Here is a 22,556-nt window from a genome sequence, read left to right as displayed (position 1 = left end):
TTTAGTCCCTAACGTTAAGTGTCGTTTCAAAAATAATGACGTGACAAACAGAGGATGATGTCGCAACATGTGACATGGCAAACAAGAATGATATGTCAATGATGATGTTCATTCATCCACTTAAAGGACCAAATCCAAAAATAAAATTGTAGGGACAAAAAAAAAAACAAAATTAAACCCAAAAACATATTTTTCTTCTTTTTTCTCTAAACTCATAAATTGACTTATATTTCTCTGAATCCATAAATTGCAAGATTAATGGTTTATGCATTTTTATTGAATATCGTTAATTTTGATCTATCTCAATAACATATCAAACGATTTTAGATTTTTATAAAATTTAACATAGATGATCTATACGATATAAAATTTCAATCCAACGGTGAATTTTGTAAAATTTACATTCGTTAAAGCGTTATTGAGCGGTGTAACATTACTCAAATGTTACCCCGCTGTAATTTGATCCCTCGCTATATATATATATATATATATATATATATATATATATATATATATATATATATATATATATATATATATATATATATATATATATATATATATATATATATATATATATATATATTTGACGGCTTTGGCTAATATGGAAGACTTCATCAAGTCTTCCACGGTGCACAAGTTGCCAATATTATTATAACGAATGCGAATTTTATAAAATCCACCATTAGATTGAAAGTTTATATCATATAGATCATCATCCATAATTTTTTTAAAAAAATATTGAAAATCTTTTGGTATGTTATTAAGATTTATCAAGATTAACGGTATTCAATTAAAACTCATAAATCGTTAATTTTAATGGGACTAGTAACATATCAAATGATTTTTGATTTCTGAAAAACCTATGGATAATCTATACGATATAAACTTTCAATCAAACGGTGAATTTTGTAAAATTCATATTTGTTATAGTAGTATTGATGACTAGTGCACGGTGAAAAATTTAATCAATATAATGTTAATATTTTTAAAACTGAAATAATAGGAATTGTAGAGAACGGAAAATATAGAGGATTTATTTTCAATTTTCACAGGGCTTTATTCGGTAAGAATCAAATTTGATACCTTGAGATTTAAGATAGTTATATACTCCCTCGGTACTAAAATATAAACAAAAATTGGTTAATAAAAGTGAATGTATTTGGTCTAAACTTTGAACAAATAACATTAAGTTTCTTTGACTCATTTTTTCTTATATTTTAAGATGGAGGAAGTACACTTCACTTTTCACTTACCGCTTGTATTAATTTCTAACTTGCCATTGAAGGAAGAGGAGATTTAGCTGACTAGGTTTTTGTTGATATTTAATATTATTTATTTAATATAGGAATAAATTTGTAAATATACTCTAGAGTATCTTATGTTATTATTAACACAACATATTTCATAGTAAATATTCATTTTTTAATTAATGCTCTTAATAATAGAATTGACTATATAATAGAATGTCCGTGATGCTCTTGGACATACGATTTTCACCACAACCTCTTGTATTCTCTTACTTTTGTCATTCAATATGGTCCCACCAGATACCCTTGGTTGATCCTACAACTTCACGACCACTAAAAACATATTAGCGTCATCCACGACCCTATGTCGTGCCTATTCCTACACTTGTTCCAGAGGCCATTGAAGACTCTCCGCCAATGCCATCTCCATCGTCGAATTTGGTCCCGCAACCTAAGCCTAATCTCCCCCCTTCCAATCCGTAAAGTTATTCATTCAACGCATAACCCGTCTCTACACTATATTGATTAAGGTATTCGTCCCCGTCTTCACACTATATTGATTTGTGTTATCTTCGTCTTTCCCCTTTACATTACACATGCTTGTCATATTTGTCTTATGTTTCTATAACTAAATCTCCGGGTGAAGCATTACCCCACCTTGAGCGGAGGCAAGTAATGATTGACGAGATGTGTGCTTTCCAATGCAGTGGTACTTGAGAACTAGTTCCACTACCCCCTGGAATTTTTTTGGTAGGTTGTCGTTGATTTTATACAGTGAAGGTTGGTTCATATGGTAAGATTGATCTATTTACGATTGCGTGGTGGCCAAGGACTATACTCAGATTTTGGGCTGGATTATAGTGATACTTTTTCACCTATAGCCAAGATAGCATTTGTTTGACTTCCTCTCTCCATTGCAGCCATTCAACATTGGCATATCCATCAATTTGACATTAAAAATTCTTTTTTACATGGTGATCTTGAAGAGGAAGTGTATATGGAGCAACCACACTTGGGTTTATTACACGGGGAGAGTCATCTACAATGGTTTGTAGGTTACACAAATCTCTTTATGGTCTTAAATAGTCACCTCGAGCTTGGTTTGGTAGATTCAATACAGTAGTCCATCAATTTGGCATGATTCGTAGTGGAGCTTATCATTCTGTTTTTTATCCCCACTCAGTCCAAAGGATGCATTTATCTTATTGATTATGTAGACAATATTGTCATAACTGATAGTGGTCAGTAGAGAATACTTCAGTTAAAACATTTCTCGAATCAGTTTCAAACTAAATATCTTGGTAAATATGTTATTTTTTGTCATTGATAAGGCAGCTCAAACTAAGGATGATATTCTGATTTCACAACGAAAATATGCTAAGGATATTCTTGAAGAAATAAGTTTATTGAGCGCCAAGTCTATTGATAGTCCTATGAATTCAAATGTCAAACTTCTGCCTAATCAAGGGGAGCCTCTATCGGATTGAGGGAGATATAGGAGATTAGTTGAAAAATTGAATTATCTCAGAGTCACTTGTCTAGACATTTCATTTGCAATTTGTGTGGTAAGTCAGTTCAAAAATTCTCCTTGCTAAGAACACATGGATGCTATAATGCCCAAGTCAGGCGTCATGATATTGTAAGGATGTGATATTCGAAAATACCACATATTATAACCAAACACAATGATTCAGGGATGCAGAGGACAATCACATCGGTCCTCCAATGTCAACATACGTCTATGTATTCGACGTAATGTAGGTCAACCTATTGTTGAGTCGTCACGGGATGAGCAGACTATTGGATGTTTAAGAATAGTTTGTACATACTAAAACTGAGCAAGGTTCTATTGGAATGAATTCATCACTCTACATCATTCTTTTCAAGATATAATACAAGTCCCCCAAATCAAACATGAGGACTGTGGTGGTTGTTCATGAGGAGCAAAGGTTGACGAGGTGAGGAGTATTCAACAAAATACATAGCAAATTTTGTTTACTTTATCGGTTGAAAGGTTACCAGTGAAAATCTCCTTTCTCTGCAGCATTCTTCACAATCTAGAGAACTTGAAAAAGAATGGCATCCACAAACTTTTAGTCTCTCTTTACTAACTTTCTGCTATTCCAAACCGATAACCCATATCTCCTATATTTCTCTGTTCCAGACAGACGGTAACTGAGGAACACGACAATACCGTTGTGAACATGTTTGTGTCCAACGTCAATACTCATCATTGCAAACGTAACTATTCTACATTTGCATGTCTCCAACGAGGGATCAAAAATGTGTACCATCAAAAAGTCAATGCACATCTTTGGTTGTCTGATCAAGATCAGATAGTCCTAATTTAAGTACAATGTTCTTAGATTTTTAAATAAAAATAACATCATCTTTATCTAGACCATCCGATCAAGGTCGAACAACCACCACGACTTTTTTGTGATTTAAAACTCTAAACCATATTATTATTAGTTGTATTTTTTAAGCATAAACTGAATATTCTCCGCGTGTAAATGCAAAGATTAATCTTTCGAATCTTGTGGAACCCAAATGGATGGCAAACTCTCCTCAAGAATTTAACACTGCTACATGCACAAGCTAGAAATCGAACCTAGGACTTTAGTTAAACTAGAAAAGACCCGCGTCTTCTCATAGCATTTTTGTGTATTATTATTATTATTATTATTATTATTATTATTATTATTATTATTATTATTATTATTATTATTATTATTATTATTATTATTATTATTATTATTATTATTATTGCTGCTTCTTCGAGGAAATTACTATTTGAACAAAAAACAATTAAGTGATAAAAGTAAAATAAGAAAGCAATTTACTTTCGTGATATTTTTTTTGACTAACTTTCGTGATATTTACATTCCCAAAATGTTGACTATACATGATGTACAAGATACAGGCATAAATACAAGGAAAAGAACACACTAACATCTATCCTAAAAAATGTTGAATTACTAACTAAATTTCCCTCGTGTTCCCTTCTGTATGGACAAAGAATACGAGGGGGAAAAAACATAACTATCCAATAAACTGCATAGGTTGCTGACTTCAAAGTGTTGCATGTAAGTTTAAAGGCTTCGTAATCCCAATTTATGGCCACTCTAATTTACACTCTACTGTAGAAACTATGGAAGTTTTTCAGAAGGGAGAGGCAACTAAACTGCAGCCTACCTACTTCATATTAGCTCGATGCAAGATTCGTCCACAGTCCCAAGCTCTACCTTTCCCTTTTTCAATACCAGACAGCAAAATCTGTAATAAGTTGGCTGCATCTTCCTCACATGATAATTCTATGTCTGTTTGAGGAAGTGGAAGATGAGTTGGATAATGGTTCCAACGCACAGGTTTGGTTCTGCTGCTACTGCCTCTTTTGAGAGAATGCTGATTATTATACATAAACGGCGAGTCTGGTCTACTACCAACAATGTGAATAACACCTTGAGCACAATCAGCATGTATTATACTCTCCAATCCAATCTCCCATTCAATAATCCACTCCAGATCAGCGGGGATGCCGCAGAATTCAGGCTTGCCCAAATTTATCAAACTTGAACTGAAAACACTCATTATATATCTCTCTGTTAAGACGACAAATTTACCGGCTTCTTTAAGGGCTTTGCAAGCCACTAACTTCTCATCTTTGAATTTTAAGCCATCATCAGCCTCCATAAGGACTGATGCTCCAACTGCTTCATCCCATGAATAACGTTTCAAGGGAAATTCATGGCTAAGTGGCCTTGGAAGCCGTACCCTAAAGCGGTGTGATCTTAATTGATTTGGTTTGCTTCTGTTTCTAATACTTTGAGCAGTTTTGCCAGTAACCTCTAGTATACTAGCTGCCGGTTTTGCCACAAGTCCTGTAATCCCTAAAGCAACTCCTACATTAAAGAAACATGAAAAAGAAAGCACAATCAACTAAGTCTATCTCAGACAACAATTGTCCCTTCAAAATTATAAGGAAGAGATCGAAACATTTCTTTCATGTTGACTCACCTGACAGGACACCCGGAAGACCATGCTTCTCAGCTCCTCTTATAGGAGATTGCAGAAGACCAGTGAGTCCCTGTAAACAACATAGGTGAGTGAAACAACTTAAGAAACATAGAAACCATTCACATTATGCTGAAAAAAACGCAGACGGTTTGGTGCACGGTAGAAGGGGGTTGTGCGAATCAATAAAAACACATTTTTTCAAAAGGTTTCACATGAAATCAATTACATACCTCCAAGACTTCATTAATTACACCTTTACTATCAGAAGCTACAGATGCCTGTTGTTTTTCCATCCTTGAAGCTATTTGGTCATCATATGTAAATGCAACAATACCCTGGAAATAGAAAGGCTGGAAAGGATTAAAAACAAAGTAAACTTCTAAATCAAACTACAATTACATCAAATCGAGAAACACCTTGCGTGCAACTTTACTGAATTGAGAAGCTGCATCACTGACAGCATAGAGTGTGTTACTTAAAAGACTAGTGGTTCCTTCAGCCATGCCCTTAATAAGTCCAGTAGGGCTCTGCAAATCAAATCAATAATGCTTAACTAAGTTGTTCCATAAGGAGAGCAAAAATAATTGAAGAAAAGGTCACCCTAGCACGGTTTTTTACCTGCATAATGTTGTTTGCTGGTACAGACAAGAATTCTCTAAGGCCGTGCCCCATGCTCCTTGCAAAACCCAAGGGATTACCAATGACACCAGCCGAACCAAATAACTACATATATTAGATAAAAAAGGTACATTGCTGTTATACAGATGTTACACTGGATTTTTTAAGGCAATGCACAATGTACAATGTAATTAAAAATTTAATTAAGATCAGTTCATTGCATTTCTTGTTATCCTGTTATACAGCATGTTGCATCTAAATAATGTTTATAAAACAAATAAACTAGGTGCAGATCAAAATATTTTCAAAATAGAAATTTCAATCCTAATTCAAATCCATCAATATGAAAGTTACATCAATGATAACAGATCAACATAAAGAATGAACGCTTCCAAGAAACGAGATAAACAATTAAAATAAGTATGACAACTTAAGGCCTTGATGCATACATAACATTTCTAGGATGTAGAATGAGGAAACATAGAAAAATTTTGCAAAGCAAACTAACTCGTTACCTTGTAAGTCTCATGAAGTAGTTGGCGGTTATAATGCCTAATTAGAATCTCTTGAATGGACTCCCAGCTAGCCATGTGATGTGCAATGGTTAAATCCTTCAGATAAATATGTGCTCCCTCAACATCAGCAAGAGCCATAAGACCTCTCTGTAATTATATATAATCATTTGTTAAGAAAACCCACTCTATTAGGGAGTTGGCTGTTCAATCATTTTTAAGCCATATTAATGCGCTAATTGCATAAAAAGACTCAAGTTTGTAACGAAACAGACTATAGTTCAAGTTCAACTCTTGAAATGTAACTGGAACGAACCAGTCTAAGAAAAATGAAATATTACTTACATGGATAAGAAATTCCTTTGATGTGAGTATTCTATTGCGAAGCATCCAAGGCGCACTGGAAAAACTGGAATTGTATAAATTATGTTAGTGAGTCTTTATATACAATACATAAGTAACCAAAATGGTAGTTAGAAAAAATATAAGAATGAGCAAGTGACCTTAAAGTCAACTTGATTGGTGCCAATTCAAATAATTCAATATAAATTTTCTTCTGGGTTCTGGCTAACAGATAAATTTCCTGCCATGGGGCTCCAATTGGAATGATAGAAGGCAATGGTGCAGTTTTCTTAGATTTTTCATTAACTACAGGAGCAAATCCTAGAGGACTTTGGTCAGCATTCAATCGGAAATTTTCACTAGTTTGAACAAATGAGGATGAATTCTTTAGTAATGCCCCATAATATTGATTTGAAGATGGTCTGATTCCATACTGTATGCCCGAAGAGATATTTGTAAAGAACTCAAATAAACTTAATATGACTTCTTGTTCAATCTCAAGACGGAAATCTGCCATTCTGCAAGCATTGAGAATACTATGATAAGAAACCACTTTAAAGTACTGTCAAGTGTCAACACCAGAAAATCTTAATAAAAGTGAACTATAAATATGCAACCAACTTAGATAAAAACCTCAATTTTATGTATTCAAATGAAAGAAAGGATATGTCTTTCTTCTTCCACTTAGATATTTCTAGGCAGAAAACGGGATTAGAAGAGCTGCTGCAGAAATTCATTTGATTTGATTTTTCGATTCTTGATCGTGTGACATCATCCCTAAATTTCCCACTATCAAAGGACAACATAACTGGATATGGAGTAGAGCGCATCTGGTTATCAATTTGTATGAATGATATTTGCATGGAAAGCTTTTGGCGATCCAAACTTTGCAGCAGGTTGATTTGTATATCTTTTATACAGGCAAAGAGCAACTCCTAAAGAAATGAAGTTAATATTAATAAACATCAAGGATAGAGTATTAAATCCGAAAGTTCACAGTTCAATTACCTGGGGATATGAATTAATCAACGAAATCCCGATATATGGAATAGAAATTGATATCTTCTCTTTATAATCTGCAGGTCTAACTTGACTATGATCATACAACCTTTTCTCAGAAGCATGTGGAACACTTGATTTTTTCACTTCATTAAAAGTGTGGTAATTTGAATCAAGAACACTGAGGACCTGAATGGAAAAAAAATTATCCCCAAAGGTAAGAGATGTGATTTTAATGTCAGATATAAGAACTAAAATTAATACGGAGTCACCTTTGTTGCTCCCTCTGCATGAACTGACACGAAGAAAGTCCTCTCTGGTTTCTGGAATTACGTTTACATAAGCCAACATCAGATTATCATGTATTCCAGACTTGTAATCTAAAGATAAACTTCTATTTATCTCGTGCCAAAAGAATCAGCTTCACAGATGTCAAATATAATTTTCATAACAATATTTCATATTTCTTGTATTTAGTTAATTAATTTTACAGTTTGGTAATACTGTAAATTAGATGTGCATTGCATCGGTGGATTACTTATTGAGATTTTCACTGTAAAAAATATATTAGGACCTTTAAATTTATCGTATAGGATTATTGTAAGGCATATCATATGATAAACATAGGAATAAAATCTCCTATATTAAGAGTACGCAATATTTTTTATTTACTGCCAGGACCCAATGTTGAGAGTCTTACTGAATATGATATAGCCTAAAAAAGGGTATATTGGAAGATATCCCTCACCATAAAATACGGTTTTGAAATATGCAAATCTTATATCATCACTACATGTGTCAATCCATAAGTATCCTCATAACCTTTCAGTCTATTTTCAGGTCGTCACCACAAAACACATCCATATTATAGTCTACAACTTGCAGTTTTTTTTTTCCTATTCCTTCCTCTATTTATACCTAACCTAATACCCAATAGTTTTCAAATATTAAAAAACATGTAATATGTCAATAATGGAATATGTATATGAAAATAAATTTTTTTAAACTTGGAAAAATGAAAAATATTTTACCTCAGAGGTTGAAGGCAAGTAGACAGGCATATATTCTTTAACATCATCAAGGGCGTACAACCCCAAAACTCGCTCTCCAGGTACCTGCCATTCGGTAACAAACGTTGTTAGGTTAAGTTATATACGTGATTTTCATTGAACTAAAATTGTATTTACCTCCACCACAAGACGATGAGGATAGCAGGGCTCGTCCCAGGTGTAAGGGTTAGAAGCATAGCAGTGAATGTGTGTGTCAAAAATTTCACACCTCTGCTGATATATTCGCAATATCTAGAAAGTACAAAGAAAAACAGTACAAGGTAAGTAAAAGTAAGCACACTCATAATTCACGCTCCTAAATTCCAGTTACAAATTTACCAAGTATATTAAGTGATGCTCAAGCTCTATTATTGTATAGCTTTTGTAACAGTAAGTATAGCATGTGATGTCCATGCTCTATTATTGTATAGCTTTTGTAACAACAGTATAAAGGTAAGTAAAACAAGCACACTCTTAATTCATTACTAATGCAAAATAAAGCGACATTTGTCAAGCAACAATAATTGTTGAGTCATGGAAATAGATGGAAAGATTTTTCAATTGGTTTTATGAATTAAAAATAATTTTATAATAATGTGAATTAACATCTCAACTTAGACTAGGGTATTAATTAACCAATACGGACTTCTGTGTTTAGCAGCGCATTAATTTTGTAATGGTTTGGTCACTGGTTCTCTTTGATCTCCATCTACCATTAAGTCTTGGAGTATTCTCCATCTAATTTCCTCTCTTTAATATTGCTTCTACAAGTCTTTTCTGTACAGCTTAAATCACCAAAGTCAATATTCTACCAAATTCTCTTATCTCTACTGTTGGAATTCTGCATCAACTAGAAATATGGCCAAAGTAATCTTTATAAGGCTTGAGCAATCCATACCTCTTGAGTTAGCTTTTGAAGTTCTAAAGCCGAAATTTAAGATGGTATCAAAGCCTACCATAGATATTTTTTCCAGCAAGAATATATGTTACTCAACCTGTATTTGTCCACGCTCCATATGTCCAATCTAGGGCATAGGAGGGGTGCTGAGATCCCACATCTACTAGAAATATGGTCCATATGGTCAAAGTAATCCTTATAAGATTTGAGAAGTCCTCACCTCTGGAGCTGGTTTTTAGGATTGAGTTAGGCTCAAATCCCAATATACAATATCTACAATGAGGGGTACCCCAATTTTTCCTCTCTTGATGTTGAGATCCCACATACACAAGAGACATACCCAAAATAATCCTTATACTCAGTTTAATTTCTACTTAGGCAGAAACTGATCAAGGGCTTGTTGCCAAATAAAATAATAAAAGCGAAAGGCTAAAATTAGAAACAGAATTTATATATTCTAATACAAGATGCATTTGATAAAATATAGAGAAAGCAAACAAACAACATGCTTAAGATTAACACATTAACAAATAAAACCATCCAAACAAAAGCAGCCGCTTTTCAAGGAGCATAGGCCAAGACAAAAAAATTAGACTCTAAATTAATGCAGTAATGCAACTGGAAAACTGCAGACAAACCTCTTTCGAGAAATTATTAATTCTGTATGGCATATATCCTGTATCATCATCAGACAAGAGAATCAAGTTGGTCCCTGAGTTTCCCTTGATATTTCCAACTATCTTTTCATCTCCCATTGATATGTCAGCATTTTGCACTTCGACTCGTATCATGCATGAAGTGCCAAGAACATAGTTTCTCATTTTCAGTTGTGTATCACCCAGATGATCTGGTAAAAAGCTGCCAGACCACTGCCATCCAGTTTCATTATAACAAATTGAAACAAGTAGCTCCCTGCATCACATTTTTAAAAATAATATAGTTTGAACAAAGGGAAGAGTGAGATATAAAAAAAAAAATACAGAAAAAAATATAAAAACTGTGCCAGAACACAACCTTTTTGGTTAGTGGTGGCAACAGCAACTGCAGTTGTCTGAGGTAAAGAAATATAAACTATAAAAAATACATACCTACTCGTATCTGTCCAGTGAAGATGAGCATGTTCTCCTATTCCTAGAGAAAACATGACCTCGGTGCCCTTCTGCTTATAAAGTATTTCCTTGCTGCAGGCATTGCTAATGACATATCTGCATATGTAGACATCATCCAGTAACTAGAAGGAATAACAAAACTACATACACTCTTGTTTCTCTCGACAAACCCGTTATCCTAAAACCTAGTAGGATAAGGATAAATATTGGTTTTTACTAGAGCCAATATCCTTATATTAAAAAGTGGGCTCACACTATTTACAAAGGTAGAATTAAATATTATTGTAAATATATTCTAGAGTATAAGTATTCTTAGTATAGCATATTCCATAGTAAATATTCTTTTTGTATTTAATGCTCTTAATATATATAATAGAATGTCCGCGATGCTCTATGACACGGTTTTTGCCATATGCCTCTTCTATTTTCTTATTTTCCTCTCAACAATTTCTATTTCAAAGAACCATTGATCCTAAAAGACTAAACTAGGGCAGTACAGAAAATGATTTCATGAATAGCATTCTTTTCATTTTTGAACATAAAATCAAGCTTATTTTAGATAATATCTATCTATACTAATACACTAATTACCTAGGCTAGAAGGAGCTTTAAATCTTTTAGCATAATTATAACAGACATGATTTTACTCTGTAACTGATTTGATTGTGTAGATTTGATAATTTGTTACAACCTATAATTTGTATCAATGTTCGTAATTTGAAACACCGAGAAATATTTTTCAGAATATTCCTCTTCATATTTTCATTTGAAGTTGGTATCACTATCAGAGATCTGATTCGAGAAACTCCAGTTGTGCATTAGAAACCCTAGCTGCCATAAAGTTAAACTAGATCCTCAAGTAGGCGAATGTATGTTTTCTATGCTCAGTGTGATGGGATATACCACCAGCTCATCAAGGAAAAGCATGAAAACAGTCTTATAACAACAGCAACATACATCTATTTGGGTTTTCAATTGGCAAATGTATAAACCAAGAGACTTATTTGCAAGTTGGGAATGTGTATATCCATTCACCATCTTGAGGGGAGTATTCTGCAATTAACAGATTTGATTTTTCGTTTGGAGTTGGTTTGTTATAGTAATTACTATAATTAGGATAGATTTATCAAAAGCCTATATATTTATATCACTCCCTAAACTGAAATAGAGAAATACTTTTCAGATTTTTCTTCACTTTCTATTTGCAAGTCATCCCATGTCAAGGAAACATTTTAACCTTCTAAAGAGAGGCCCATAAACATACAGCAATAACATAATTTATGAATGCCAATATATTACCTAGGCTGGAAAGTAATTGCATTTGTCCTCCCAATATATGGTTCAGCAACTGATATTGACGTCACAGAAAGAATAAATGCAGAATTTGAAGTCAGATGAGGAACAAATATAGTACTTGAACCACTTGGTGGTAGCAGAGAAAATGAGTTTGACCATAAAGAATATGGCATCTGCTCCTGCACATCTTTTGGAAAACACCCACTCACTTTAACAAAAACATCATTTACAGAGGAATTAGAGCTTGGAGAATACATGCATGGCACAACCTTTTCATGCTCATTATTACAAGAACCTGAATAATTCCAAGTTGACTGGACCCTCGAGCTTAGTGTACTCTTTAATCTTCCTACAGAACTACTTCGAAACATAGAATTACTTTTTCTTTCTTGCCTTCCCAAATTGCCACGGTAATTACCAAAGAATACAGAGTTACTTAGAAAACTAACAGAGTTTGGATTACCATCTTTTCTACATGAAATGGTATGACTATTCAGGTAACTCCTTGGGTCACATGACACATCAGTATGCAAATCATGGCTGGAGGCAAGTAAAGAAAGTCCATCCATTTTATAAGGAAGTGTTTCATTTACACCAACATCATAATATGAAGGAATAAAACATCCCCTTTCATCGGTTTCACTAGAGGCTTCCTTCACACACAACGGAAATCCCATGCAGTTATACAAAATAAAGGGAACAAAAATAACAAGTTCCCTGCTACCTGAATATGCATTCATCACCTTTTCCACCATAACATAAATATGACCTATATGTTAAAAAAAGAAAATACTTATAAAGTATGCACTCATAAGAACACAAACAATCCACAGCAGAAAATCACTTACAATTAGAATTATTTGGTTCGAATATCAGCGTTTCAGACAATGAAAACTTGGTCTCACTGAACTTGGCCACTGAGCAGAAAGTTTCTAAACGAGGAAATTTAAAATCACAACATTTAAATCCATCAATGCATATCTCTAGTGCTAGATCATGAGAGGGGTCAATATGATAAATAGAAGTTTCAACCTACAAAAGAAAATATGTACCCTTTAGACTGCTGCACAACCAGAATGAACAGGTAAATAACTACCTATTCTGAAGAATATATATATATATATAATATATATATATATAACTTGGAAACAACCATCACCAACCTCTGAAATTCTCACAGTATGATCTACCCCACCACTCTCACTATTCAACAAAATTTCCTTAGGAAGAAAGTTGTTAATTACTAATGGAGCACTAAGGATCAAGTGATGGATATAGTGCTCCTTTGCATCATCAACAGAGAGATTATTTTTCAGCCAGCCAGATGAAGTCAAGCTGATACTCTTGACTGATAGACAGCACCGAAATGGATGACTATTTGGATGAGATGGATAGCAGATGAAAGATTTAAAATTTCCTACTTTGCTATTTATTGGGAGAAGATTTGAGAGTTTATGAGCTTCACTCCACAAATAGGAGTTCCCCATTGGCCGCCACCTTACACAACCAGCTTCAGCCAAATGTAGTGGAAGTGGAAACTGTTGCCCAGGGTGTATCGGATCAAATATCTGAAGAAATAAAAAGTATACGTCACAAAAATAACAATGCACTATAAGTAGACTGGAATTATGAATTATTAGAAGAGACCATGTACCGTTGGTGACACACCAAATGGAATATCAAACCGCAGCTCAAGCGGTGTAGAAGTCGCATTTAGAAGAACAACCTGTATGTCAAAAAGTTGGCTTATAATGAAACAATGCATGGGGTAAATGAGAACACCATCATAAAGGATAAAGTCATTTTATACTCACAGTGGAGTATATTCGTATCAACTTGCTATAGCGTAACGCAGAAACATCTAAAACAACGGGAACAACAAAAGTCGGGGCAGTATTCATTCTACCATCATCACCATTTACATTATGTGACTTGGAGAAATTAGCATCAAAGCATGTCAATCCTACTAAATCCATTGAAATTGGATCAGACGGCATAGATGTTCCATCAAGCTGTACCGTAATATAACGGTGAGCTACGCCGCTTGACCTTTGCTCATTTAGACTATCAGAAGAATGATAAGGTCTGTAACGGGAGAGCTGTTGTTCAGCATTTTCATCCATGTATATTGTGCTTGCAGAACCTGGTTGTACATATTTTGCGGGATTCATATTTGAGTCATGGATATCATTAGGATTGATATGCCCAAGATATACATGATATAGTAGTGGTACAGAAGTTAAGTTTTGTATAACATAAGGAGCAGCACATTTTCTTGCACAAATGTATTCAGCAAACGGTGGATGTAAAAGTTTGTTTTCTTTGTGATCTTTCAATCCCATCAGACCGAAGGCATCATCCAGCATCTCAGCAGTGCGTGAAACACACTGAAAGAAACGAGGCACATAAGTACAGTATAATTAGTCGGTTTGCAGAAAAAACCAAGGTTAAGACTGACAAATACTGGTATATAAAAAACGAGTAATGATTTATACTACGAAAAGTCTAACCACGAATCCCACGATCCTTTGCAAAATTGATTGTGAAAAATATTTTACTTAATTAAAAAATTCATAAAAAAAGTTATTTGGTGGAAAACAGGGCGTGATTAGTGTTGTTCGTAGATTTCGTTTTTATAGCTTTCGTGATAAGAAGTATTATCCATAAAAAACAACCGAGAGAAACTCTGGTTTATTGCAGAAGACCGAGAGAAATTTTCAAATCTATGCATGAAAAAGATGATACTTAGAATGTGCAACTGAACATACAGGAGAGGTGGTTGGGAGGTATAAGCATGGGAGTTCGAACCCACCCCACTCTTGCATAACTAAAAATATTGAATTCGTCCAATTTAAATAAATAAAAAAAAGAAGAGGTAACCTTATAAGGTAGCTCAAAATGGGATCCCAATAACCCCCGCCCTCACACCAATAGTTTAGCCAGAGTTAAGTTTTAATAGTTACACCAACTAATAGAGTTAGTTAGTCTTGTATGATAGCAACAAATAGCATCTTAATATGAAATTCCTCCTCCTCCGCCACCACCACCATGTATACTTCCTCACCGATGTGAGCATTTACAATCACTATCAGATCACCTCTAGTCGCTGGAAATGCTATTTTCCGCATGACTTCAAACTCTATCCTATCATGGACACAACTAGATGACAAGAACTTTCTCTTCTAAACCCTAAAATTCAACTTATGCTTCTCTCTATAGCAGATCGAAACAAAAATCAGGTCAATGAAGCTTTTGGAACCTTGAAATCAAATGCTTATAACCATTTATTATCATGGCTTTTTTCAGAATCTGTTTATTTATTTGGGATTAGGAGTCTTGTATCCCCATTCAGAATCATGTCAATTAAGCTTTTGGAACCTCACTAAGATATTAGGTTTTTATACTGGGACAAACTCATTCTTACAAAAATAAATTTTAAGGTGAGGTTTATAAACTCTTTTCATACTTATTCTTTACGATGTGAACGACCCAACTCTATTTTTTCTACATGGCATCACATCCCCCGATTTTGGTAATCTGAAAGAAAAAAAATTATATACCTCTACTAAGGACTCTGTAATATTAATGTTCAGCTGAGTTGTTGATTCAAGACTGATATCAGTTGTAAGGGACCTGCTCGGAAGAATACTGATTTCTTGATCCCTGACCAAAGTGAATAGAAACTGCCAAGGCTCAATGAAAGGCTCCCATGACACCTTCAGTTTTGAATTATACAAACATATAAGTAAAAGTTAACTGTTAATGCAAAGATAATAAAACAACAATAATGGTTGTCCCATGGGTAAAAATAACGGTAATCTCAATGTACCTTTGCAATGTTTTTGTAGTTTACTTGAAGATCACCCGTGAAAGAACAATCCAGGTGCTTTCCACTTGCAGATGCATGGAAGAGGATGCTTCTCACAAGAATTTCCAGTTGTGGCCCATTATAGCCCCACTACAAGACATGAAACAAGGTTTACAACGTGAAACAAGAAAAAAAATGTGAGAATCAAAATACTTCTCTTCTTTAGTATTGCAATGCATTGGTCATTCGGTAATCCTCCAAATAACTCATCCTAGGATTAATTTTCATATAATTAGTTTTTATTATGATTTGTTTACTATTTTCCCTACTTATTTAGGATTAGAAGCTTTGTATCCCTATAAATAAAGGTTAGTGTTTAGTCTTGTAAATCAAGATACTGCCAGTTATATGATATTACACTATAACTATATCATTATTTTATTTAAAATCTATAACTTCAAAATGGTACCAGAGCAGTACCATTCTCCATGACTAGCCTCGTCAATGTTCTACATTCTGAATTCTTGAAATTTTGGGTAAAAGTGGTATATTTGTGCTTAGAATCCTTTTGTTGAACCCTCTTTCTTTTTCTCTATTTCAAACATTTTCTTTATTTTAGGGCTTCAATCGAAATTACATGTTGATCCACTTCTTTTGCAGTGTTGTATGTCATCTTCTGCCACTGGAAAAATGTTTAGCGCAATTGACCGGCAATGTTTAAGACCGGCAACCTCTGCAGAAGGTGTGACTCCAAAGGTCAGTCAAACCCTTGAACATCGCTGTCACGAGTCTTCTCGCCCACCACTGGCAAGAAGTATATTTAGCGAATGCAGCTCTAGCACCACTCTTTGATTCCCTGTTTGTGGTGTAGCTGGTGTGGTTCTAGTCATCAACTCTTAGTTCATTCTAGGGGTCATTTTTTGAATGATTTGATCACTCAATCAGTACCGTCCAGTCCACCACCCTCCTGGTCATCAATTTACTGTTTGAGTTACAAGTTACGAGTTCTCTGTTTACGGTGTTTCTACTGCTTCTCGAATTTTTGACACCTCCATTTGCTGCCTTCCATGCTCCTTAGGGCAACTGTTGGTTGGCTACATCACAATTATTTCATGACCTCAATCTATAGCTGCAATTAGGTTCAAGATAGTGACGCCATCAACGTCAATGTTACATCTTCAATTGGTTGGCTACATCACAATTATTTCATGACCTCAATCTATAGCTGCAATTAGGATTTCAGTCCAACATCATTTATTGTTTGTATTGAATTTGTAACATCTGGTTTATCCTTCAGATAGCGTTAGAGTGCAGGCCTATTTGGTTTGGCGTATTCATTGTTCATGATAATCAACTATGGCTTCTCCAGTGGTTAGTTCTTAGGCAAGAACTTCAGCTGGCTGTTTTTTTCTGTTCCCCATTGGTTTATCTAAAATATATCTATGGGTCTAATTATGTCATGTGTGATACTTTCTCTTTCAAATGGTATATTTGTAACAAAACAATCTTAAAAGCATAGTAAAGTTTAGCTTGAGGAGTGTAATAAGGATATAAAAATATATTTTTTAATATCTTCAGATTATGTTGAAGTATCTTATCGTTTGGCCTGGCTTTTTTTCCTCTTATTTAAAGCTTATGCAAACAACTTATGCAATTTTTATATATTATTATAAGTTTGTCAAGGTAGTTTATGATAAAATAGCTTATAAAATTACAATTTTCACTAGTGTGAACTTATAAAATAACATAAAACTTAATTTATATTGCATAAGCTATTTGCATAAGCTCAAAAAAAGCTAGGCCAAACGGACCCTAAGTATCTTAGATTATCTCCTACAATTAGTTAGCGTATTACTTAGCTGTTATTATGATTTGTTTCTTAGTTTCCATAGGATTAGGAGTATTGTATCCGCTGTGTCAGGACCCACTGTTCTAACTTCTAAAGGTATATTTAATTATGTATAAGAAAAAATGAGACTGATAAACCTGAAGAGAAAAATAGAAGCAAATTCTAATGAATGAGAAAATGAGACAGAAAAAGAAAGATGAAGTCAAATAAGTTGAACATCAAAATATTAACAGCGTACCTTTCCATCTGTTAGCAGAACAGAAACCTTCCTTATTTGGAATTTGAAAGAAATGCTTCCAGTTGAATATTGAGAAGATTCCGACTTAGGAACATCGAATTTCAAAGCACCCCATAAATAGAATACAGGATGTGAAAGCCATACATCTGAATGATCACATACAAGCTCCACTTTGAATGTTGTGTTGCCTGTGTCACTTTTACTGACGACAGCGTCCACCTGAACCTGGATTATATCAAGAAGTGGCAAAGAAGTATGACTTCCATTCACAACAAATATTATTACACTGCTCAATCTTTCCATATTTGACTTCAATTGGATATCCCTGCTTCCTATAACCAATTCAAAACCATTCACTTGGACAGAAACAGTAAGAAACTCTGCGTCCTTTTCTTCAACAATATCAGAGGACACACTTAGAGTTGTCGGGCTTCGACTTTTAGCATGCTGAAGTTCCATATACGGTTCTTCGCTGGTCCAGATGGGGATGTTAAATGTGATACAAATTTTTTCTGACCTAATAACCAATAAGACAGCATTCTCAGTCTCCTGGGTAGTAAAAGGCATTGAGGTACTTTCAGAATCAAGGAAACCAGAATCATCTTTTACTCCTGCTTCTTTTATATAAATACTAGTATCTACAGACAAATGCTCAGTTGCTGCATCCACAGGAGTTTTTTCCAAAGGTAAACACAGATGGTTGAGAAAACTAACAATCTCAGTCCACTCAGACAAATGAAGCCATATATCAAGAGACGGAAGACAAAGACTGAGCTCATCCATATTGTCAATAGACTTAGAAAAACAGATGGAAAGTACAAACGTGGAAGAGGAAGTTGAGGTACATGTTGCCAAGACAGAATCATGTGAAGAGCAAATCACCAATCTAGAGAACCTCAAATCCAACCAAACCAAAGAATCATCAACTAAGGATGCAGAACAAATAAACTGCAAATCAACCTTGCTTATGGCTTCCACAAAACCTTCGTGTCTATGACAGAAGCTTATCATCAATGATTGAGTGCAACATACAACTTCCGTGAGTATAATGGTTGACGGCATCACAGTTGAAGAAGTTGCTGCAGTTGCCTTTAAGCTTTTCTTGGAATGAAGAAATTGCAGAACATCAGTTTTGAAACAGTTTGATTGATCGCCAATTGAAGAAAATCCCTCAATAACATCCCATATAGCCATACATCCATCAAAAAAGTAGCTATCTGTTTATGAACGAAAATTTCATGAGTTCAATTACAGAATCCAACAATATAAAAGTAAGTGATCAAGAAAAAGATTATCAAAATATGTAGAAGTCAAACCTTCAGCAATAATATGACAACTGCTGATGCCTGTCATTACACATATAGACGAAGAGCTTTTGCAATTAGATTCACTTCCACGAGGAATCCTCACCCAAACATCAGCATTTAATGGTGCAATTAAAGAACTTGTTACGAATTCTGTATTCCCCTCATTTCTTGCTAAGCCAAGTAAATTATTCGCGTAGAAAAGGAATGATATGTTCAAATCTCGGCCAAATATATTTAGACAATTATTTCTTTGGGCGAGCTTATGAATAGAAACCAAACATTCCGTTGGGATGTTCTTCAGTACATCATCAAAATTAGAATTCTCAATGTAACAACCATAAAGTTGTGGCAATTCAACCTTCAGAAATTGATGTTCATTACTTTCCACTGGTAAAAAAATATCGCAATCCAAGATTTCAAACTTGTATGTAACGTAAACTTCACTTTTTAGAACTATATCACCTTGCTCATGCAACAAAAACTGATCACCACCACCCCAATCAGACAGTGAAAAGTAACCAATGATGATGGAGAGATATTCAGAGGGCAACATGCAGTACACATGCTGAATGCCAAAGCATACTTCCAAATTGACAGTTGAAGATATGTTCCGTGCCTTCCTGACCCTTACATTTAAAATAGGGGATAAATTTGCAGTGGAAGGACCCCATAGATAATCCTGAAATTTGTTAGGCCCCCAAGATGATGTAAGAACCAATCCCTCAGAAGAAGATAATATGTCCATACTGTCATCACAAAATAATACAGAAGATTTGGATGTAGGCACCATGATTGATCCAATTATGCATGATGAGTCATGAAAATCTGCTCTTATTCCATAAAGCTGCAACTCAATTGAAAAATTATTGGAGATTCTTGAAATCCCAGATTCAAGAAAATTTCTGAAATTTGACTTGCATTTTGAGGAAGAAACGCGAAAATATTTCGGACTAATTATTTTTCTATCCCTCAGGGTAACATATTTTCTCCACTCGGGAATGGGGTATATTAGTGAACTCTCAAGATTACCAAGAGAACCAGAATTGTAAATTGTAACAAATGGAAAGCGGTCAAATGGAATGCATGCAGAATCAGCGGAACCAACTTCAAAATAATTTGAGAATCCAAACTCTTGAAACCCAAAGCTTGAGGAATTTTTTGGGATATCAATAGTATTACTTGCGGAGGATTTCTCAGAACTGGTACTATATGCAGACAACCTACGAGAGAAGCCAACAAGGAGTCCAACAATATGTGGGTAGCAGTGGATATCAGCATTACCAAGATAGATAAAACACTTGTGACAAACTAAATCAGTTCTGGGAGATTCATAGTGCATTGCAAAACATGCATCAGCCAACACAGCTGCATCAGAACATTGATCAAATTCAATACTTGGTCCAGAAACAGAATGTTCTGGGTCTGTAGCACTAGATGATAAATTCCCGGATAAAAGCACAAAACAGCTGTCTTTTTCTTCCTTAACTTCATAAGCACGGATCAACAAAGATTTCATGCTGATAAAAAACTCCTGAAATTCAGCAGACACAAACCTACAAAAAGTAAACCAAAATTCAAAAATTGTATTAGTAGACATTGTAAAAGTATAAAATAATATCTAATGATATCTTGGGTTAGGCCTAGCTCAACTCTAGAAACCGGATGGAAAGGTAAGGGATGCCTCCCCCACTTATATAATTACATTTTCTGGTCGTATCATCAAAAGCATGCTGAGTGGTTTGATAGTGGGTGGCCTGGCTCTGATAACATCTTAAGTTAGTTTTAATATTGGGTTTAAATCATCCTTATTAAGTTAGTATTAATATCGGGTTTAAATCATCCTTATGAAATCGGGGTTTTCACTCTTTGTAAGCTCTTTTCACGCCTTATACTTTTTCAATGTGCAACTTGGGTTTTCCATTATCACCCCATCATGCCCAGCATAGTTGGGATTGGTGCGTAGGTAATTTGGTGGGTGGCCCAAATGGATAGACTTCTTCACACCATACCTCATGTCAATGTGAGACTTGGGTTTTCCCTTATAGACACCCTCACGCCCAGCACTTTGGGCTTGGTGCGTAGGTAATTTGGCGGGTGGACCAAATGGATAGACTTTTTTCACATTGTATCTCTTGTCAATGTGAGTTTGGAGTCTTTTCCAATAGACATCAATAAATTTTATTGTCCCACAAAAAATTTATATTTATCTTTTTGAGGGGAGCGGCTAAAGAGAGGGCAAAACAATTTTTAGATACATCCAAATTACATGGACATGCTAAAATCAGTCCAAAGTCACATCATGTTGTGGATTATGTTGTTAATATAAGCACATTGTTGCACAGAAGCAATGTGGCGGTGCAGAACAGTATCTAGCCACCCCACAAGAAGCAACGTGGAGTAGAACATAATTGCGGCTACTTTTGCACTTGCATTTCGTGCCTGCATTTTGCATTGAATTGTTCTAATGTGTTTCCACCAAAGAAATATTTTTTTCAAACTGATTCTCCAACCATATGATGGAGGCGTAGATAAACCCTAGTCAACATCCGCTATATCCACATTGTGCAGTTCAAACTTGAAAAGACAGAAGTATTGATCCTAGCAATCACCACAGTACAAAGGAAAAGCATGGAACTTAATAAAGCTTTCATCAGTCATGTATTTCTATGCAAAAACAAACACTCCTATGACATCTACTAGAACAGTCATAAAAAACATTACAAAGCAAACAAACTGCAAGTTTTTACTCCCTCCAGGCTCCAGCTTTTAATTATAAGCAAAAGTCTTCAAAAAAGTTTATCCTTAAATATAAGCAAAAGTAAACAAATTCACCACTTTTTAATACCCTATTCCAAAAATACCCTTTCTTTCAAATTTAAACTACTAACATTTAATACTCACATGAACTAACTGTTTCATTGGACTGCGCAAATTTTGAGGAGTAATCCCAAACCCACACGTAATGAATTAGTACTACTTTACCACCAAAATTTTCATTTCGAAGTGTTATTGGAGGAATATGTAAGGTTATATGAATAGAGGAAGTGCCAGCAGCTAAGTAAAAAAATGTGGGAAGCAATTATTATTTGGACTGGGGTACCGTGTACTAGTAACTTTTTAAGAGTACTGGTAATTGAGTGTATTTTAGTTCATGCCATTTAATTTTTACATATAACTAGGATTCTTTAATTTGTGTGAAACTATAAAAAAGTTACTTATAAATAAGGCTGGAGGGAGTATAATGACAACGTAAAAGGTACGGAG

The 22,556-nt window shown here is 34.6% G+C and overlaps 1 protein-coding gene across 5 annotated transcripts in view; it reads right to left on the bottom strand.

Moving 5' to 3' along the window:
• Nucleotides 1-4,072: 4,072 nt before the first annotated feature.
• The window catches only part of LOC123911434, a 41,526-nt gene continuing 23,042 nt past the window's right edge, over nucleotides 4,073-22,556 (bottom strand). For all 5 annotated transcript variants that reach the window (XM_045962841.1, XM_045962842.1, XM_045962843.1 and 2 more), the window contains 24 exons: nucleotides 19,302-20,845; nucleotides 17,986-19,202; nucleotides 15,920-16,048; nucleotides 15,651-15,806; nucleotides 13,905-14,477; nucleotides 13,745-13,816; nucleotides 13,254-13,658; nucleotides 12,939-13,122; nucleotides 12,094-12,859; nucleotides 10,774-10,890; nucleotides 10,324-10,597; nucleotides 8,926-9,039; nucleotides 8,770-8,853; nucleotides 8,011-8,061; nucleotides 7,748-7,927; nucleotides 7,373-7,674; nucleotides 6,901-7,257; nucleotides 6,743-6,806; nucleotides 6,401-6,547; nucleotides 5,886-5,990; nucleotides 5,684-5,794; nucleotides 5,498-5,602; nucleotides 5,268-5,337; nucleotides 4,073-5,152 (listed from right to left, as the gene is read on the bottom strand). In XM_045962841.1, the coding sequence (XP_045818797.1) occupies nucleotides 4,446-5,152; nucleotides 5,268-5,337; nucleotides 5,498-5,602; nucleotides 5,684-5,794; nucleotides 5,886-5,990; nucleotides 6,401-6,547; nucleotides 6,743-6,806; nucleotides 6,901-7,257; nucleotides 7,373-7,674; nucleotides 7,748-7,927; nucleotides 8,011-8,061; nucleotides 8,770-8,853; nucleotides 8,926-9,039; nucleotides 10,324-10,597; nucleotides 10,774-10,890; nucleotides 12,094-12,859; nucleotides 12,939-13,122; nucleotides 13,254-13,658; nucleotides 13,745-13,816; nucleotides 13,905-14,477; nucleotides 15,651-15,806; nucleotides 15,920-16,048; nucleotides 17,986-19,202; nucleotides 19,302-20,845 (7,834 nt within the window). In that variant the 3' untranslated portion in view covers nucleotides 4,073-4,445. The remainder of the gene's footprint in view (nucleotides 5,153-5,267; nucleotides 5,338-5,497; nucleotides 5,603-5,683; nucleotides 5,795-5,885; nucleotides 5,991-6,400; nucleotides 6,548-6,742; nucleotides 6,807-6,900; nucleotides 7,258-7,372; nucleotides 7,675-7,747; nucleotides 7,928-8,010; nucleotides 8,062-8,769; nucleotides 8,854-8,925; nucleotides 9,040-10,323; nucleotides 10,598-10,773; nucleotides 10,891-12,093; nucleotides 12,860-12,938; nucleotides 13,123-13,253; nucleotides 13,659-13,744; nucleotides 13,817-13,904; nucleotides 14,478-15,650; nucleotides 15,807-15,919; nucleotides 16,049-17,985; nucleotides 19,203-19,301; nucleotides 20,846-22,556) is intronic.

The sequence above is a fragment of the Trifolium pratense genome, linkage group LG2, assembly GCF_020283565.1.
Source record: "Trifolium pratense cultivar HEN17-A07 linkage group LG2, ARS_RC_1.1, whole genome shotgun sequence".
In the NCBI taxonomy this organism is placed as follows: Eukaryota; Viridiplantae; Streptophyta; class Magnoliopsida; order Fabales; family Fabaceae; genus Trifolium; species Trifolium pratense.
Note: the sequence above shows the minus strand (reverse complement) of the source record. Positions and strands in the feature narration are given on the sequence as shown.